General features: G+C 40.9%; 1 protein-coding gene across 1 annotated transcript in view; it reads left to right on the top strand.

Moving 5' to 3' along the window:
* Positions 1–20,231, top strand: part of Arhgap42 (Rho GTPase activating protein 42) — a 255,666-nt gene that overhangs the window by 42,895 nt on the left and 192,540 nt on the right. The window contains exon 2 of the mRNA XM_021171512.3: positions 16,037–16,132. Within this exon, the coding sequence (XP_021027171.1) occupies positions 16,037–16,132 (96 nt within the window). The remainder of the gene's footprint in view (positions 1–16,036; positions 16,133–20,231) is intronic.

Below are 20,231 nucleotides of genomic sequence, written 5' to 3'. Positions count from 1 at the left end.
TTACATACTAATACAATGAATGTTCTTTTAAAGTTTGGAAATATTTTATAATGAATGACATTTGAAAGGAGAAGCCATAAGCCACTGCCTTGGTTAAGATGTGGAGTATGTTGGCACCATGCCTGGCTCTTCCACAGAAAACAAGAAGGGACACTGTGGAGTGGTGGGGCCGGGGCTGCTTTGGAAGGCAGGGCACAAAGATCATTATTCTCTACTTATACTGTGTGTTCTGTGATTTGTTTTCAATAAACTCATTCTCCCATATGTTTACGGACTTCATTTTCTGCTATTCTATTCCATTTTGAAACACTAAAGCAATTTTGGAATTATTTGGGGGGGGGGAGGTTAAAAAACCCCACCAGACTACATTTTAAACTTGATTTTAGTACATAACCCTTGAGTGAGCCCAATCCTGTCTTTCATTATGCAGTGATTTGAGAAAGACAGAAAGACTTGTTCTTTATGACTTCATTGTATCTTAAAGTCTATATCCCACCTTCCATAAACTGATGAACTACATGGACCTGTAAGGCACGTGACGAGAGTTTTTTTCAAGCCATTAGTATACCACCTATCTCACTGAAATGCTATAGAGAAATAATCCACGTGTTTTTTTACCTCCATTTTACATAGGAAATAAAGGAGCAAGGCTTAGCTAGTTTCCCAGGTAACATAATCAGGAGTGAATATTGATCCCATGTGCAAGTCAAACCTATTGCTAGAGTGCCTTAAATAATACCTGGATGTTCTGTATGTCTACAATTTTATGGTATTGTTTTTTAACATAGTAGTGAAAAATCTCATCACACCATTTACCATTTGATTTCTTTGTTTGTTTTAGTTTTATGAGATAGAGTTCGCTGGAATGTGCCAGAACACCGCAACATCACTTAACCCCTCGTGATGTCATTTAATCTATGGCTAGGGAGTGGCTTAGCAGGTAGAGGCACTTGCTGCTAAGCCTGATGAGCTAAGTTTGATTGATTACTGGGACTCACATGGTAGAAGGAAAGAACCAATTTCCAAAAGTTGTCCTTTGACCTCAATACATATGTTGTGGCACCTGTATGAAAGCACTTGCAAACACACATAAACACACATACACTAGTAAAATGCAATAAAGATTAAGACCAGTATTAAAACTGTTTATAGATTATGTACACCTTTATTAAGTAATACTTTAAAAGATTCTTTAAGGTTTGTCTGTGTATGAGTGTTTCCCTGAATGTATATATGAGCATATGTGTGCCTGGTGCCCATGGAGATCTGGGAAGGTGTTGGTTCCCTGGGACTGGAGTTATGGATGGTTGTGAGGCACCATATGGGTACCTGGGGATTGAGCTTGGGTCCTCTGTAAGAGCAATAAGTGCTTTTAACTGCTGAGCCATCCTTCTAACCCCTTAGGTAGTTAACTGCTAGTGTATTATCTATTTATGAGGGATGACTATTCTGTAAGTGGCTGAGAAGGCAAGTTCTGTCCATTTAATATTGAAATGTATTACAAAGCAGCGTGAAAACAAAGCTCCGTGATACCCAATCCCCAAACGCAGAGCTCTTTCCTGGAGCTACTAACTCTCCTGTACTCCAGTGATCTGTCCTTAGCAGCTGGGCTGAGATTGAAAGAGAGAAGATTACTCAGCAGACGCCCCAGGAATCCCAACTGTGTCCACTTGAGCAACTTTGGCTGTGGAGCTTCTCACACTCAGGACAATGAGTTGTTCCTAATTATTTTGTTGCTGGGAAAAATAGAGACTTTGGGGCAATGATGTCTTCTGGAATGTCAGGGTTAATTAGACTGCACGTAGGCAGCCTGCTTGAGGTCACTGTCACATTCCAAGCTTAACAAAGAGAAGGAGGGTTTTGAGCTCCCTACCTTTGAAATTTGGCTTTCTTCAGAACTCCAAAACTTCAAATCTCTACCTCCTCAACAATGAAAAACTTTGAATGCTGGGATTGGTTTTCGTTGGTTTGTTTTTTGAGGCTAGGTTGCTCTGCTGTGTAGCTCAGGCTAGTCTGTACTCCAATGTATAGTAGTTTCTCTTGCCTCAGCCTCCTGAGATTTGGGAATTTGGGATTGTAGGCATATATGCATAATTGTGCATGTGTGGAGCTGGAATTAAAACGTGGGTTGTAGGCAGCCCAGCTGGGTGCACGAGGAGTGTGAGCTGTAAAGGCTTGAGAGATGTCCTGGAAAGCTCCTTCCTGCAAAAATTATAGATAACTCAATAATAATTAGTAAATAATAATAAATAAAAATAATAAATAATAAAGTAGGTCATTCATTTGATGAGCCTGTTCTCACACAGTACTTGTTTTAGTCAAATAGGTTTGTATTGAGGTCTGGAGAGATGGCTCAATGGTTGAGAGCACTTGCTAATGAGGATCTGAGTTCTGATCCCAACAACCACATAAGCCAGGCATGGATCCACCTGCTGTAGGGGCAGAGACAGGAGGCTCACATAGGTATGCTGACTGCCAGCCTAGTTCCAGGTTCAGTAAGGGACTGAATAAACTGGAAAGATGTGGAGTGGTACTGGAGGGTATTGACACACTCTTCTGGACCTTGTAAGTAAGTAGGCTGGTGCAGGTACCCAAAGAAACACCTGTGCACATGTGTGCATATACACACATACACACCCCACACCTACAGCCACCCCCCCACCCCCCATCAACTTTCTTAAACAACTCTGCTTCTCTGGGTCTACAAAGCAAATTTGGAGTGCCTGAGAGCTCTGCAGGGTTAAAGACAATGCAGATAGAACACATCCCTATCCAGTGGAGCTGAGAAGACAGCTTTTCAACTTGTGAAAGCCACTTCTAGACGCATCAAAGGCATAGAGGACAGTGACAGTAGCAGCCTATTGGCTGGAGGTGGAAAACAAGGAGAATTCTATTCAAATAAAACATTTGACTCTTGAATGTCATGACAAAGCTGGTTCTTGATTCCTAATCATTTTATTTCAGATCTTCTTAGTAGCTCTTCACCCACCTGCCATGCTTAACCCATTTGCACACTCCTCTGTGCTCCTCCCCCATTTATTTTTCTGAGTAGCATTTACCATTAGGACCGAGTACACAAGCTTACTGCTTGTGTTGGATTTTATTTATTATTATTTACTAATTATTATTGAGTTATCTATAATCTCAAATCTTTCAGTTGGGATGAAAGCTGGAAAAATGCAGCAAATCAACTAACCTACATTTGCTTACTGTTAAGTAGCCAGATTTGTGCTTGGCACAGGGAAAGTACTGAGACCTAAAGCATCCAGTAAGGTTCTTTCTGTGTGACCCTAAAATAGAATGTGTATATCCTACAGTCAAGAGCTAAGGACAGAGCAAATTCGGATACATTGTAGGATAATGTGAACAACACATTATTAAGTAATTTTGTCTCCTGATAAGAAGAATGGACCTGTGGCCATGATTGTTCTAATGCTGAAAGTGGTGGGGCTAGAAATGGGGCTTGTGTTTTTCTTCATGGTCCCATGGGAATGATTTTGTAAGACCGCCTGGAAAGTACTACACCAGAGCTAAGAGAGCATGAACAGGAAAAATAACATCCTCTTTCCAGAAACTACACTAAAAAATAAGTGTATTCTAGTTATTTATCCTGAAGGCAACTTGTCCCTTTAAGTTTAAATTGTCACATCATCAGAGACCTCGCTTAAAATTTTGTACTAGTTTATTGGGTATGGAATAAAACTCATCCAGGAATGAAGGAGTTACTGAGTCGTCAAACTTTTTAAAAAATCCCAGTGCGTGTTTATTTATTTCATTGAAACAGTTATTGAATGTAAGGTCTTTAATTGAGTACTTCCCTACATATATGTTTTTGGAGATTTTGCTCTCTCTCTCTCTCTCTCTCTCTCTCTCTCTCTCTCTCTCTCTCTCTTCATTGACTTGATTTTGTGGTGGTGATGGGTGTACACATACCATTGCCGTGCACTGTGGAGGTCAGGGAACAACTTTCAGGAGACTCATCTTTATTTCTACCATGGGCTCCCGGGATTTGGCAGAAGTTGTCAGGCATGGCAGTCCATGCCTTTAACTTGCTGTTGGCCTCATCCTCTCAATAGGTTGAATGGTTTTGTTTTGTCTTTTACCCACCCAACTCTCTCCTTGCCTTGCACTTTCTCCTCTGCTCTTTTGTCTTCCTCTCTATCATTTTTAGTCTTGCGGGATAAAACCTAGGGATATGTTTGTGGGATTAAAACCTAGGGATATGTTTTTGTTTGTTTTTGAGACAGGGCCACATTAAGTTGCCTTGCAGAGCCTGGGACTTGTTATGTGGACCAGGTTGGCTTGGAACACCCAGAGATCAGCATGCCTTTGCCCAGAGTGCTGGGATTAAAGGTGTGTATCATATCCAGAAGAAACAGGGTTTTGTAAAAACTAGACAACAGATCCACCACTGAGCTACACCTTTGAGACATTTTACAGCCCATTAAAGTTATTAGTAAAGACTAGCGAGATGTCTCAGTGGGTTAAAGTTCTTGCTGCCAAGCCTGAAGACGTGAGTTCTATACCTGAGACCCATATAATAAATGATGTTAACTGCCTTTCTCTGGTAAATAGTCCTTGGATCTCCACATATATGCCATGGTGAGTGAACTTTCCGGCACTTATGCCCCCCCCTTCCCTAAACACATGCATATACAATAAAAACTTTAAAAAATGTAGAAAGAGATTGGTAAAACCTGAACTTATACTTAAACCACAACAATTAAATAAAAACGCGTTACCTTAGTAAGAAAGAACTTTTTTTTTTTTTTCTGATCATTTCTCCTGCTGACCTGTCTAAAGTTAATTTGTGCCCCTTTTATCATGCAGTTATAAGCAATTCTAAATGGAGACTCTGAACTTAAGTTGTTAAATTTGGAGACTGGGGCTTTATCTTGGTAGTGATACACTTGACTATAACATTCTAAGGCCTACTCTCCACCCACAGCATCAATTAAAAAACATGTTCTTCATAGGATGTGAGACATGAACATGAAGTTATCCACTGGACAGGAGGGCAGAAGCCAAGAGTAGCAGGGTCAGAGCTGTGGACATTGTTTGCCATGTGGCATTATGCTCTCAGAGCAGAGTTCACTCCTGCCAAGGACAGATACCCTGAGTCCACATGTATACTAAACCTATGCTGTTTTCTTTTGCTGACATAAGGAATCTCTATTAGCTCTGGCTGGCCTGAAACTCAACTTTGTAGATTGGGTTGGCCTCTAACTCACAGACCTGCTCACCATTTCCTATTGAGTACTAGGATTAAAGGTATGCACAATCATACAGGACATTCAGAACTTTTTTATGAGACCTATTTGTAACTGGAAGATGCTGAAAGAAAACAGAAAACCATATATCTTTTTCTATAATAATGGATGTTGATCAGATGGTTTAATGCCTTTTAACAATTTTTTGACTTTAAGAAAGAACCTGTAGCCATTCTGTCTGCTCAGACTCCACCCACTGGATTCAGTATCTATCTGACTCAGCCTGAGTTTCCTGGGACTCTGGTTTTCTTTTCTTTGTCTCTCACAGCACTTTGCATAGCCAGAGGTAAGTTTGGGCGTACTCACTGCCTTCTTATCTCTAAGTGATCTTTTCTAGGTCTAGAGAGGGATCAGTTTACTTTCTGTAAATAACTACACTGAACCCTAAGATCTGCTCTGCTTAGCTGATTGTCCAAGTCCTGGGAAGGAATGTTCTTCATCCTTTTGTGGTTATTGCCTGGGGAGGCTGAGGGCCTATGAATGTCAATACATGTAATTACAAAATGAAAACTCACCTAAGGTGTTTCAACAGATGCTCAATGGTGAGGACAATAACAATACAAGTAATTGTTAAACTTCCCCTTGAAGCACACTGCTGGGTCATTCAGCATTAGCCATCACGGTGGTTCAGTTATATGCCCACTAGCCCTCCTGTGTCTAGAAAACCTTGGTTATGCTCTCATCCATCCATTCACTCTGGCATTTATCCTCTTTCCAACACTTCTTCTGCAGTTTCCTGAATTCCAGAGGGAGGGGTTTGATGGAGATATCACATTTGAGACTGAGTGTTCTAAGGTCTCTTATTCTCTGCACATTGACTAGCTTTGGGTCTCTGTATTTGTTCCATCTGCTTGCAGGAAGAAGCGTCTCTGATTGTGGCTGAGCAAGGCAAATATCTATAGCAGAATTCCATTAGGAGTCATTGTATTGCTGTGTTTCTTTAGCACAGCAGTGGTATTTGGTTTTCTTGTAGGTTCATGACCTATCTAGTCTCAGGTTCTTGCCCGCTTCAGTGCTTTGAAACAGCATTGCACATGGGGTTCCATATCATGAGGGGAAATATAATTTCAGTGAAAGTGGAGTTGGGGGGAGTGACACAAATCCACTGTCTGAAATAAAAACAACATAACTATAGGAGAAACATGATAATCCAGAAGACAACAGCTTAGTGTGTGGCTTTGCAGGGAAATGAAAGTAGCCAAACCATGCTTCAACAGCAAATATCTTTAGCATATGATGCCAGGAACGCTTGGATGGAAAAAGGAAATAAATTGTTAAGAGTTGGCAATAGGCTGGTGAATGCCCGAGTAAAGGCAACACAAAGTCTTGCTCAAAGTCTTGATCTTGGGTAGACAGAAATGGTATGTGCTCCAGAGAAAAGTGGCTGCAACTGTGGAGGGCTAGGGAGACAGCTATGGTCAGAAGGCCTGTCAAGCACGCAGGAAGTCCTAGGTCCACAACGAGCATCCATACCTGCTATGGGACTGCCCAGCACTCATGAATTCAAGGTTCTCCTTGACTACCCATTAAGTTTGAGTCCAGCATGGGTTCCATAAGATCCCGTCTCAAGCAGAGAGAAGAGGCATGCTTATGAAATCAAACAAAGAAGCTGGGGCAGCTGCAGACTCCCACTGGCATTCACTCTTTCACAAGCATTTTCCCGAGGGTAGGAAGATGTGTGGTTTATTTTGTCGTTTGAGCTATCTGTTTTTAACTTGGGTTGTAGCAATAGTGAAATCTTTGTGGCTTTTCGTTTTTAATTTTTATGGAATTTATGGCTCTATAGACATCATAGATAAAATCTGGGCAAGTATTGGACTCTTGTTGTTGTTATTTTTAGACTGGAATCTTCTGGAATAGCTTCCCAAACACAGCATTCATGGGATTACAGACTGTTTGGTCTTCACAAGCAGCCAGTCCCACTATTTATTTTTACTGAAGCTCTCCTGAAGATAGGAATTGAATACCATATTAAATGTGTTATGCTTACAATGAAAATATTTCATCTTCTGCATCTGCTATCATAATAAATAGGGATTTAGTAGTTAATGATTGTGCGAGTCAGTACTTGTTCTGAATGCTTAGGAAATTTCATATAATATCCACAGCAGTCTTGCATGGAGTTAGTGTCTTTTTTTTTTTTTTCCCCTACAAGAAACCTGGGATTTGATGAAGCTAACTTCTTGCTCAGACATGACTTCTTTGCATGCTAGAAAGAGATGTTTTGTTGATATGTGTTGCCTTTGAGAGGAGTGAATGTATCCTATGTCAAATGGGTGCAGAGATGAAGATCCAGAATGTTCTTCTGAAAAGAATGAGGCCATTCACACTGCACTGTTGGTTTTCCCCGTCTTTGAATGCCGCAGAGTGTGGTTGTTCCACCCTGGCACACATCAGACGAGTTAGGTGGCCTTGGGTAACCTGCTCTTCTCTGTACCTCCAGGGCACTGTGAGCCATGTCAGGGCTGTGTGGCCTCTGCCAGTTCTACCTATGGTGCTGTTTCCCACCAGCTTGCCCATTGCAATGTAGTGGCCTCTTGGGGAGAGATGTTCCTTGACTCTGTTTTACTTTCCATGTATGAATGACTAACAATCCCGGAGCTTTGTCCTGGAGTCTTCTGAGGAATATTTCTTTAAATTATCCAACATCCGTTATTTTCTGACATGTACGTAAAATAGAAACTTGCGAAACAATCATGTAGAGACTTTGTTCAAGTGAAAGCTGTAGAAACCCTGAGTCCCATTGTGTTTTCCTTGGATGCTTCATGCCCAGCATGATTCCTTAGGACTTTCCTGCATAGAACAAGCTGACACATGTGATTCCAGAGAGAACCCTAAAACCATCTCTGAGATGATTAAAAACGGAGGCTTATTTGCCAGACTCCTGACTTGGTCTGTTCTGTAATGTGCTGTGTGGCTTGTATTACGTTAAAGCTCTGGTCCATTACCATGAGCATTTCAGCAACTTACCTACAATGGAATCTTTACTTTATGCAAATTCTTCTCTTTCTTCATCTTTGCCCCTCTCTTCTTCTCTATTTCTTTTTTCCCCTTCCACTCCCTGTATGTATGTGTTATCACTAATGAACTTAGGTGTTTTGTTTTTGTTTTTAAAGGAGTAAAGGATATATACCTATCCCCTCTCCTAGCTCACTCCATACTCCCTCCAACAAGACTACTACCTAAAGTGTCCATATTCTCCATAGTTAGCACTATCAATCAGGGCAGGATTCAAATCCATGAGACAGTGCAGGACATGTCTCATTCAAAGTGCAACTGTGGGACGTGTGGCCTTGTAAGAGCTTAGAAGGAGATAGTCTCTGAGAGTTTAATTATTTACCCAGCTCTTACAAATCTGTGCTTGCAACCATTTAACATGTACTAATGACAAGATGTGACAGGTACTGGGGAGATTCAAGGGTGACAGCCTTTCTTCACCTTATTGTACTGTTTAAAATATGCTGGCTAAGTTAGGTTTACACACATCTGGTATAGAAGAGAGACTAGAGAGCCTCTATGTGCAGTACATACAAAAGCCTCTATGTACAATACTTTGATAAGGGAGAGGTAAAGTGTGAAGATGGAAGAAGACAGGGGAGGCTTTTTGAAGAGATGGAGGAATCTTGAAAGGATCATTTTTATTCTAGAGTGTGGACTAAATATATGTTCTTTAAAAAAATATATAGTTTTCCTTTTATGTGCATTTGGTGTGAGAGTGTCAGATCCCCTAGAACTGCAGTTAGGGAGTATCTGTGAGCTGCCATGTGGGTGCTGGGAATTGAACCCCTGTCCTCTGGAATAGCAGTTGGTGCCCTTAACCATTGAGTCATCTTTCCGGTCCCTAAGTACATGTTCTAAGTAGGATAACATAACTACAAGACAGAGCATGGTTTATTTAAGATGGTGAAATATTTCTGCTGCCTGTGAGTTTTGATAGTATGGCTGGGTCTGTCGAAGCTGCGCTTTACAAGTTTCTGGACTCAGGAAATTATTATCTTTGCTGGTACCTGGCTGTATCTCTCAAGTTTCTGTTTTTATTGATGCCTGTGATAGTTCTCCCCCAGCAGGATGCACTGTGTCTTCTAAATTTCCACTACTATCCAAAGACTGCAGACTGTGGCAGATGCTGGGAGTGCTGGTATGGCTCCCTGGGTTAAAATTCTGGTTAACTTCTTTTTTTTTTTTAATTATTTTATTTTATTTTATTTATTTTCTTTTATTACATATTTTCCTCAATTACATTTCCAATGCTATCCCAAAAGTCCGCCATACACTTCTCCCTCTGGTTAACTTCTTATGATGTTAGTCTGTGTGAAGTTGTGAACAGACACTGACTTTCTTTTCTTTCATCTGTCTGTCTGTCTGATATCTATCTATCTATCTATCTATCTATCTATCTATCTATCTATCATCTGTTTACTTACTGAAGATGAGTTGTGTGCACAGCACAGATAGTACATGTGGGGAAATTAGAGGAGAACTTTTAGATACTGCCTTCTCCTACTGTGAGCTCCATTAACCCCTGGGCCATCTTGGTGGCCTGTGCACACCCTGTCTGTAATTCAGGTTTTTCATCTGCAAAATGAAAATGTTGCTCTCTAGTTCTCAATGGCTGCTGCAGAGACGTCAGGGTTGGTTGTGTTAAGTGCTTTGAAGAGTACCAGGTGCACAGTACGGTCGGTATGACGGTTATCACGGTCGGTCTTGTCAACCTTTTAGTGTTAACCTTTTAGGAGAATTTGTTTATTACCTCTGCTGCAGCTAATTGTATCCCTTATACCTCTACTACTGGACTGTGCTCTTTGTAAAGAAGCATTGGTACATCTGCTCTGTTCTGTTTTAATTCTCTTTCTACTTTCTTTCTTTCTTTCTTTCTTTCTTTCTTTCTTTCTTTCTTTCTTTCTTTCTTTCTTTCTTTCTTTCTTTCTTTCTTTCTTTCTTTTCTTCCTTCCTTCCTTCCTTCCTTCCTTCCTTCCTTCCTTCCTTCCTTCCTTCCTTCCTTCTTTTTTATCTCAGTTTTATCTCCACTGAAACTTGCTACGTAGCTGAGTCTGATAAGGAATCCACCATCTTCCTGGAATTCTTGCCTCCCAATGTTCTAGGGTTACCTGGGTGCCCCACCAGGCCTTGCTTTGTTTCTATGTTCGGGTTCTCATTGCCACATAGTGTCTGTCTGCCCTCTTCACAGTAGAGTGAAGTTGATGATGTATGTCTGGGGATATGTCCCCTTGGAGATCTATTTAAACCTAATCCTAGAAGTACTGAATTTTGGAAATGTGGTTCATAACAGTGGACTGACAGGTTATATATGTTCCCATAGAAGCTAACTTCATAGTAAATCCATTGATTCTTCTAAAATATAGGTAGATCTCAAGCTTTAAGTCTATGTAAAATATAGTTATAGGAATCTAATTAAATATTTACTTGGGACTTTGCATTCCTCTTATGAAATGAGGTTATAGAGTATCATTAGTGTTATCTCTTCCTGGATGGTACAGGTTATTATTGCTGAATAAAGCACAATGCCATGGCTTCGGAGGTGAATGAGAATACTTGGGAAGCCACTCCACAAACAACTCTCAGGCAGGCAGATGGGAATGTGGCACTCAAAGCGTGTTGACTGTGGGTGACATTGCTCCCTAGGAAATGAATGCGGTCTCTGCCCTGGATCCAGCTGGAACAGGTTTTCTTAGTTGTCTTTAGACCCCAGTGTCTGGGCTTGATCCTCTGCATGGCATGGTCCATAAGTTTTTTAATTAAGTGTTTACTTCTTTAGTTCTATGAATATGTGCTATCTGAATGTGTGGATGTCCACCATATGAATGACTGATGTAAGTGGAGGCCAGAAGAACAGACCCCCGGGACTGGAATTTTTAGAGGGTTGTAAGCTACCATATGGGTTCTTTGAATCCTCTGTAAGAGCAGTACTCTTGACTGCTGAGCCATCTCTCCATCCCATGGTTTATGCTATTAATCTTTCCTTTTGTATTTAGGTGGAAAAATTGATTTTCTGTTGTTTGGGACAATTTAAAATTTAACGATACATTTAAAAATAATTTTTTTTTAAATATAATCTCATGTAGCCCAAGCTTGTCTTAAACTTTCCGTGTAGCCAATGTTATCCTCCCAAATCCACATCCTGAGAGCTGGGCTTACAGGTGTGCACCACCACATCTGTTTTATGGGTTGTGGAGGACAGAAAGCAAAGGTTTGTGGATGCTACACAAACATTTCTATAACCAGAGCTATAGCCCTTAATTTGGTTTAAAACCAAGCTCATTTTATGGTGAGCTTTATTTATTTAAATAAATCATCTTTATTTAAAGGATCTTTATTTAATTAAACAAGTCATCTTTATTTAAAGGAAGTTGAAGCTGTACTTTCATTTAGGGACTTCATCTAGACAACTATGGGGTTGAGTATGGCTCTGATTTTATTTTATATGTTGTTTTTTTAGTGTTCTGATTGAATTTGGGGCTTTGAACATGAGAAGTCTGTCCTTTCTCATTAAGCTACACCCCCGGCTTGTGTTATTTTCAAACGAATGAAGGACATTGGGCTTTATAGTTCAGAATTGTACACCAAGTAGGAGATAGAACCAAGATTATCGGTTTAGGGAGCATTCAACATTTTTGTGTTGCATTGATAACAGCAAACATAAGTTCTTTGCCTTGATGGCATTATTGTTTGGCATTTCAACTTTGGCAGCTGCAAAGTAAGACTAAATAGAAGGAGGGGCAAGGATTCAAATCCCACCAGCAGCTGAGTGCATCCAACTCTCACCTTTCCTCTTTAGTCTTAGAATTGTCCTGTTACCTGCTGGAGGTCTGGATTCCTGCATGTAATCCTAACTGATATGCTTCCAAAAGCACTGTGGAGGGCTTGGGATCGGGGTTGGGGGGTCAGGACCAACTTAACCTAGTTTTAAAATAGACACTCATCTGTTACACAGAGACACACAGTAATACCTGTTGCATCAAAAGGGGACACTTGAAATGTCTAAGTCTGATTTCTTGAGCATGTTCCAGGGACTATGGTTTGCTATGCCACTCTGAACATTTCCTTTCTCCTTTTTTGAGATGCTTGCCTTAGAAACACTCAGTGTGTTCTCAGTGCTCTCCAGTTGCCAGGAGACTTTTTGGTTCACTGTCTACCCTGTCTATTCCTTACAGAGGCCAATTGCAAACCATAGCCTAGCAGATGAGTACATTGAGGTACAGATGCCACTGAAATTTTGCTCTAGATTCCTTTATTCCTTGGATCATAGGATGTCTGTCAAATGAATTCAGAGCGCACACATGAAGCATTACATAGTAGACAAGGTTAGTTTATTGCAGACAAATAAGGTACTCTTTTTCTGTTTGGGGAATAGTCTTCAAGAGAGCCAATGAGGAAGAAAACACAGCCTCAGAGAGGCCAGTGGCCAGAGAAACAACTGTGCTAGTCCATATGGAGCTTTTATATTATCTCTTAAAGTTATTGCGATAGCTTTTCTGGGCAGCACATTTCTAACCAGGGTATTCACAGAATTAGCTTTTGTAAGAGAGCTCAGTAGTAATTTTGTTCTTTAACCAAAAGCCTCCAGTTAGGTAAAGTGTGTTAGCATCCAGGCAATTCCATTAGGCTCCTTACAGGGACCTAGCAATGGCTTATGTAATAACCTGCGCCCATCACCTGCCACCACCAGGTGAGGTGGGGGTGGCATATAAAAGCACTGCTGGCCACCCCAGTGTTCCCATGTGTTCCTGACCAGTCTCTCTTTCTCTGCCTTTCTGTCCTTCTCTGTCCCCCACCCCTTCTCTGCCCTCACGACTCTGCTCCCATTTGTCTGCCTGTCTACATGTCCACTTTTCTGCATCTACCATGTCTCCAGGTCCTCATGCCCCCTACACAGCACAATAAACCCCCTTATACCAGATCTGTTGCATGGCATAATTTCTCAGGGAGACACCTTGGCATGGGAAGGCTCCCTCTCCACATTATATTTCATAACAAAGTGACCTTAGGATCCTTGGGCCCTTTTGTATGTTGTGTCTCCATTTACTATAAGAAGAATGTCTAAGACCCTTTCTTTTGAGGAGCAGTCAGCATCCTACAGTTTCTTCTCCTGTTTTAACAGCTGCTGATTATGGGATGGGTGTATTCACGAAGACCCCAAATCTGCTTATGAACGACTGTCTAACACAGTTACAGAACTTACCCACACTGTACCACTAGTTACTGTAAACCATAGGGGTGGAAACCAATCAACCTTCTTGCGGGGCCAATGTCCAAGTGCTTGCCTGCGTTTAGTGTCACAATAAGCAGGCACTTTCTTGTTTGAGGATAGAAATCATTGTGGACATTCACAGCAATGACTGTGAAGGAACAGCTGAGCTTTTGCTTTGTAGTTCAGGAATCCATAGAGCTAAGAAGGTATTTAGGGAGAAATGGAAGCTTATACCCAGAGTTCCATAGGACACATGTGTCCAAGCAGCTCATCTGGTATTACAAGAGGCTCAGAAGGTCTCTTGATGGTGGGAGGGAGGGAGAAGGAAGGACATTCATTGGAGAATCCCTGGTCTCTTGTGCTGCCAGCAAAGCATGAGCCTTCTTTATAGTCTGTGTGGGACAGTAAAGAGAGGTTAAATTTTATGCTTCCCTCTGGTTTTAGCAAGAGTACTCACAGACAGCTTGGCTTAACATATCCTAGGAATCAGAATCAGAGTGCCTTCTCTCTCTTCACACTATTTGATATGGCTATTATTGTTATTCTGTTTAATTAGACCTGGTCATCCTGGTAAACGCCTGTTTTTGCACAGCCCCCTTTTTTGAAAAGCCCATCATCTTTACTACCTGTGTGAGCAGGAATCAAGATAATAATGGATGCTACTTACTGTCTTTTCTAAGAAGCACCTGGTACAAACCTCCTCTAGTCTTCCCAACAGTCCTGAAGTGTAAATTCCTTGTTTTGCAGATCAGAAAAATGAGCCTGCGGAAAGAGGAGTATACTGCACGCAACTGGGAAGTCTATCCCATAAAGCCCTTGTTTTTCTTGCTGACTTAGAGTTCACCAGGAAGCTCGAATTCAAAGTATCCAGAAGTGGGATTTAGGAGCTGGCCCTAGAGTTTTTCTCTTTAATAAGAAGAGATGTCAATCTGTGAGAAACATCCTCTTTTAAGGACATAGTTTATTTTGTAAATAAAAAAACAACCAAACAAAACTTCTTCCTAATACATTTAAAATAAGACGTCAACAGAATTTCCCAATTTTTAAAACTTGGGGACTATGGTCCTCAGAACTGCCATTGGGGAATGCAGGAAGGAGGCCAATCCCTTGTGTTGAAGGATGCTCCAGTGTTTTTGCCAGTGGCTCCTTGTATTTATGCTTTCATAACTGTTTAAGTCCTGTAAGGAAGACTGAGGACAGCAGAAGTCAGGACGATCGCAGTAGACACGAGACTGAGCTTAGGTCTAACAGAAATAGTGAAGAGTTTACTGTCTGCTCTGAACAGATTTAGAAGGAATTGTTAGTTAAGGAAACATGACAAGGAGTGATGTGCATGGTGGGGGCCTGTGTGCTTGAGGACAGGCAAGGAATTCTACCTCAAAGATTGGCGGGCATGGTGTGGGATGTGCTGAAGAAGCTGGATGCTGAGGCTGGGGACTCTCTCTCACTTAGCAGGATCCTTGCTAAGAGCAGGCTGTAGGGACCCACCAAGGAAGGCCATGAGGCTGAACTCTGATTAAGTTTCATCTCAGACATCTTAGTCCCTATAGATTTGGTCAAATTTGAGTTTAATATCGATTTATAACTCATGCAAGGATAGTATTAAATAGAATACATATATCATTTAATTTGAAAAAGCTGTACATTTTCTTACTGTAAACAACTTCAGAAGAGTCAGCAGCCAAAGGTCAGCATGGTTCTGGGAGATGAAAATGTCATGGTTTCCCTGATGTGTACTGTCAAGTCATTTTTTAGTTTCATTTGACACATTTGAGTGGAGTTTAAGGACCTGTCACTGATCTTATAAATCCTTCATTCTATTCTGGAAATGAGTCATTGTTATTCCAATTTTCCATATAATAGCAGGAAACAAAGCCCAGAGCAGTTCAGCAAGTAGCCCAAGTAACATAGCAAGCTGGTGGAGGGGCATGGCTTTCAATCCAGGCAGCCCAGCTCAGGACTAGAAATGCATCCAAGGTGGCTGATTCACAAGCTTACTTTTTGGGGGTCTGGCATGGAAGGTACTTTATTTATTCTTCACCCCAGAAATAAAGATGAGCTCCTTTTCTGACTTTCCACTCTAATCCTTGATTGGATTGAAGCCTGCATGGGAGTGTGTTTACACAGTTTTCCAACAAATCACGAAGTTCTTTATAAACAGCCTCTCAGGTCACCTTTTGCCTTCGGCACCTAAGTCAGTAATCCACTGGGTAAAACCCATTCCTACCTTTCTCACAGGGTGCATGGAGCTTTTCCTATCCATCATTCAACTTCTTCTCAGCCCTGCTAGTCACCTTTCATGAATTCCTTCTGTTTTCAAATAAATGTCTCATTTCTGATGTTTGAGTGGCCATTCCCTGATAGAGGCTTCCAGGTAATTTACTGGCCCCACTCTTGTCTTGAAGGGTCAAAGGGCAGTTTCAGACTCTAAAGCATGTAGCTATTTAGTAGTCTTGTTATATTTTCGTCAATTCACCAAGCTTGTATTTTTCAAAACCATGTTTTCCTTTGATTTTCTGAAGCACCTCACCTCATGATGGGTCTCTCTTCACTGCAGATCTGTCCATGGCTGTACAGAAGTTTTCCCAGTCTCTGCAAGACTTCCAGTTTGAGTGTATTGGAGACGCAGAAACTGATGATGAAATTAGTATTGGTGAGTACTGGAGTCCACGTGCTGAGTGCAGGTAGTGTTCTCATCGAAACCACACAGACTCTGCACATTTCTAAATAATAAATATTTAGAATAGCCTCTAAATTTAATAAAACTGAAGGTATGATTTTGAGTTTCCGTGAAAAGACATTACAAATCATTTCTAAATTGATCCCTTCCCCACCCCTCTCCCCCGTGGGGAAATTACTTAATCATTCCAACTCAGGTCAGCACTTTGAGAAAATAGTGATAACACTGTTTGCCTGTCTTCAAACACAGGCTGAGCATGTACTTAGTACATGTGGTATAGGATTTAAGAGCTACCTTTCATTTTCCTTACATCAACACTGAATTCTTGGCTAACACTAGCATTTGTTTAGAAAGAAAACAAAGCACATTTAGTCATGATATGTTGAACTAGTGTTCTAACTATGGTTCAACAACTCTCAGGCAGAAAGTATGTTTCATTTTTGGAAAATTTTTGAGACCAGGTATCACATATACCAGATTTCCTTCAACTTACTGGGTAGGCAAGGTGACTTTAAATTTCTGGTTTACATGGTATTGGGATGAAACCCAAGGCTTTATGGATGCTAGGCAAGCCAGTGCTTACTTGGTAAGCTATATGTTTAGGAGTGTGAAGGACACATGGTTATTGCTGGTACCTGGGTTTGTAGATGGTTCTTCTTGCTTCAATCTGGCTTGGAAAGTGGCTCACATATGACGGTTAGGGAGTCCATCGGAAGTGAGGAGAGACCTACTTGCTATATGAACATCGAACAACAAGTCCCTTCCTTCATCCTTAGGATGAGTGGGAAGGATGAGCAGGAATGGTCAGGTTCCCTCATCCTCTGGAACTGTCTGGTCACTTTTCTTGTTACACTGATGGAGATCATACCACTAGGTTGTTGATATGCTCAGCGTATGCTGTCCCACTTGCTTCTGGCTTTTTGACATTTGTGTTGTAAATACATACAGCCAACACAGCCAGATAAACCTAGGCTATATTACTAGGAGAATAATAACACACAGGCATCACTATTTAAGAAAACAATACTCGGGGCTGGTGAGATGGCTCAGTGGGTAAGAGCACCCGACTGCTCTTCTGAAGGTCTGGAGTTCAAATCCCAGCAACCATATGGTGGCTCAAACCATCTGTAAGAAGATCTGACTCCCTCTTCTGGAGTGTCTGAAGACAACTACAGTGTACTTACATATAATAAATAAATAAATCTTAAAAAAAAAAAAAAGAAAACAATACTCAAGTAATTGTATTAGTTTTAACTGTGTTATAAAACTAAGTTCTGTGGATGCAAAAGCAAGGCTCCTTTATATGTCTTGGCATTTGACTTAGGTTAACCTCATCAGAGATAGTCTTTTGGAGATATGATTTAAGAAGCTTTCAATTTTCTCTGTATTTCTAATTATTTCTAATAGAATGAAGCACATGTAATTAGTAGTTTTTCATTTGCAAAAGATTATAAAATACTTCTGAGTCTGTACAGGCACCATTTAATTTAGTGCCTTTATTCTATCAGGTCATACATATGAGCATATGAAAATTAATAAAATGGTGTCTTGAGTACATACTGGTTGCTCCAGATTTTCTCTCACTGTCACTGCTAAGAATGCATGCAACAGCTGTCCATATAGCCTGTAGCTTTCCAACAAGCCTTTGCTAAGGCTTCTCTTGAAGTCACACTTGAGGAATGTGGGAGCTGCAGAGGCAGGGTCTTAGTCATACACTTCACAGCCTTCCAAGCAGGCACTAGGTAACTTCCCAGGCTGTGGGGAACTCAATCTCTCATCTGTTTGACTCTTTCCAGTATAACTAAACACACAATGCTGTGTTCTGCTTGTTTCTAGATTAGATTGGAAAGGTGTGCATTGCCCAGTAGGCAAAGGCTTAATGTCAGCTGCCAATATGTAATTATATTCTGTTTAAAGGCTTTGGGGATAATATAATAGATGAGAGATGAGGTGAGGGTAATGAAGGAGTAAATGCTGCTTGCTAATTTTACATCACCGCTGAGTGTTTGTGCTACAGAAGATGGAACGCAGAGACTTTCACTGAGTTTGACCACTGAGCTATGTTCCCAGTCCTGAGTGAAATGATTTCTTATAGGCAGAAATTATTTCTATAACCACTGATAGCAACTAACATAAAAGTATAGTAAATTAATTTATGTCAATCATGCAACCTGTATTTATAAGATTATAAATTAGCCCCCAATGCAGTCTAAAGATTTTAAAATAAATTCTGTGGTAATAGAACACTTTGATTAATCTCTGATAGATGACAATTATGAGATTATGCCAATCTGTTTCCCTGGGCAAGGGACTAAGAGAGATGCATAACCCAGTCTGAGGTGTGAAGCTACTGCGATAGAAAGGGGGTGCCCTGGCATGTGCTCAGTAGCTCCAGTTCTTCAGGGGAATATCCTATCCCAAACTCACTGAAGCTCCACGACAAGTTTCTTTATTTAGTCTCTTTTTTCTCCAGTTCAACAAAAGAGGAGTAGAATAGAGACAGAGCTGAGAGTGTTGGTGAATGCCTTTAGCACTTGGAAGGAAGGAAGAAGCTGGTAAATCTCTCTGAATTTGAAGTCAGTCTGGTTGACATAGGACAGGCCCAGTCTCAAAACAAAAAACAGAGAGGGGGAAGGAAAGAAGGGAGAGAGACAGAGAAAGAGAGAGGAGCAAGCTATGATTGATTAGTTCAGCAACTGATGAATGGCTAAAACAGCTTCAGCCACAATCACCTTGAGACTGACCCATGGCATAAATGTAAAATCGGATGGATTAACAATGACAGCAGAGCAATCTCTCCTCAGTGAGCAGTGTGTAAGGTGATGTGTAGACGCGGTGGAGTCAGGCTTTCTGTTTGTGAGGAGTGGGAGCCTGAGACAGGATGGCCAGATTCTCATGTGCCCATGGTGGGAGGAGACATGTTCAGACCTTGATTATGGAAAAGGAGGTGCCTTTATATGGCAGCCTAGTTCCTTAGTCTGTGAAAGCTATTCTGGAGAAGTCTGTTCAGTATCCAGTCTGTAACCCCCCACCTGCCTACATTCATACCCTTTGGACATTTTTTTTTTTTTTTTTGCTATTGATTGACAGTGTGACACAGTTTGGAACAAAGCAAACTAGAATTACTCATGTAGGACCCAGTGGGGACTTCTTGGGGACACTCCTGTGCTGAAGTTCCAAATAGAGCCTTTTATTATACATTCACCTTCTCACCCAAAACTGTTAGAAGCCATTGTTCCTCTGCACCAAGGATAGGTGAGCTGTGGGCTTTTGCTTGCGCTCACTGGCTTACCTGCTGCATGTAGCACTGGATGAGTGGAAGCAGCTTGCTGAGTCCATCCAGATAGCTTTCTAATTGCTGTTCAAATCACACCCTTTGTGGACCACTTAGTAGTCCTGAGGTAAGAAGGCTGAGTTAGGAAACTGGAGCTTAGAAATTAGTGGGGTGGGTGTTATCAACTTTTCTCTTATGTGATGTATTTATAGGGTAGGTTAGGAAAAAAGTGCACAGTTATTTTGCTATGATCTATTAATATGCAGTAATATTTTCCAATCACTGCAAAAACATAGTAGCCTTTGCAATGGTATTCCTGGTACCCACACATTCTGGGACTGACCATGTTCTAACAGGAGTTATATACACACCTTTAAGACTAGTAGGAATAAAAGGGTTTGTATACAGAAAACAGTCTTATTCTATTGAAAACTCTGTTTACAGTGACTTGGTTTGAATATCTGAAAGTTCAAAGATATTACTGTGAACCTACCTATGTGATGGGCAGTCTTACAAAGTTAATTAAGCACTTGAGTGCATAGGATAATAAATTCTGTGCATTTTCATATATTACTTTAGTGTTTACTCCATTCATACTGAAGGCAGATCATGCAAGTTACTCTGATTTGTTATTCTATTTAGCACTTATAATTTAAAATAAATTTTAATATTCTTGTGCATGTGATGCATGTATGTGTTTGCATGTTTGAGGGTGTGTGTGTGAGTATGTGAGCTTGCATGTGCATGTGTGAACACAGGCCATCATGTATATATAGGGGTTAGAAGACATTCTCAGTG

This window comes from Mus caroli, unplaced genomic scaffold, assembly GCF_978045245.1.
Source record: "Mus caroli unplaced genomic scaffold, Mus_caroli_1 scaffold_11, whole genome shotgun sequence".
Taxonomy (NCBI): domain Eukaryota; kingdom Metazoa; phylum Chordata; class Mammalia; order Rodentia; family Muridae; genus Mus; species Mus caroli.
Note: the sequence above shows the minus strand (reverse complement) of the source record. Positions and strands in the feature narration are given on the sequence as shown.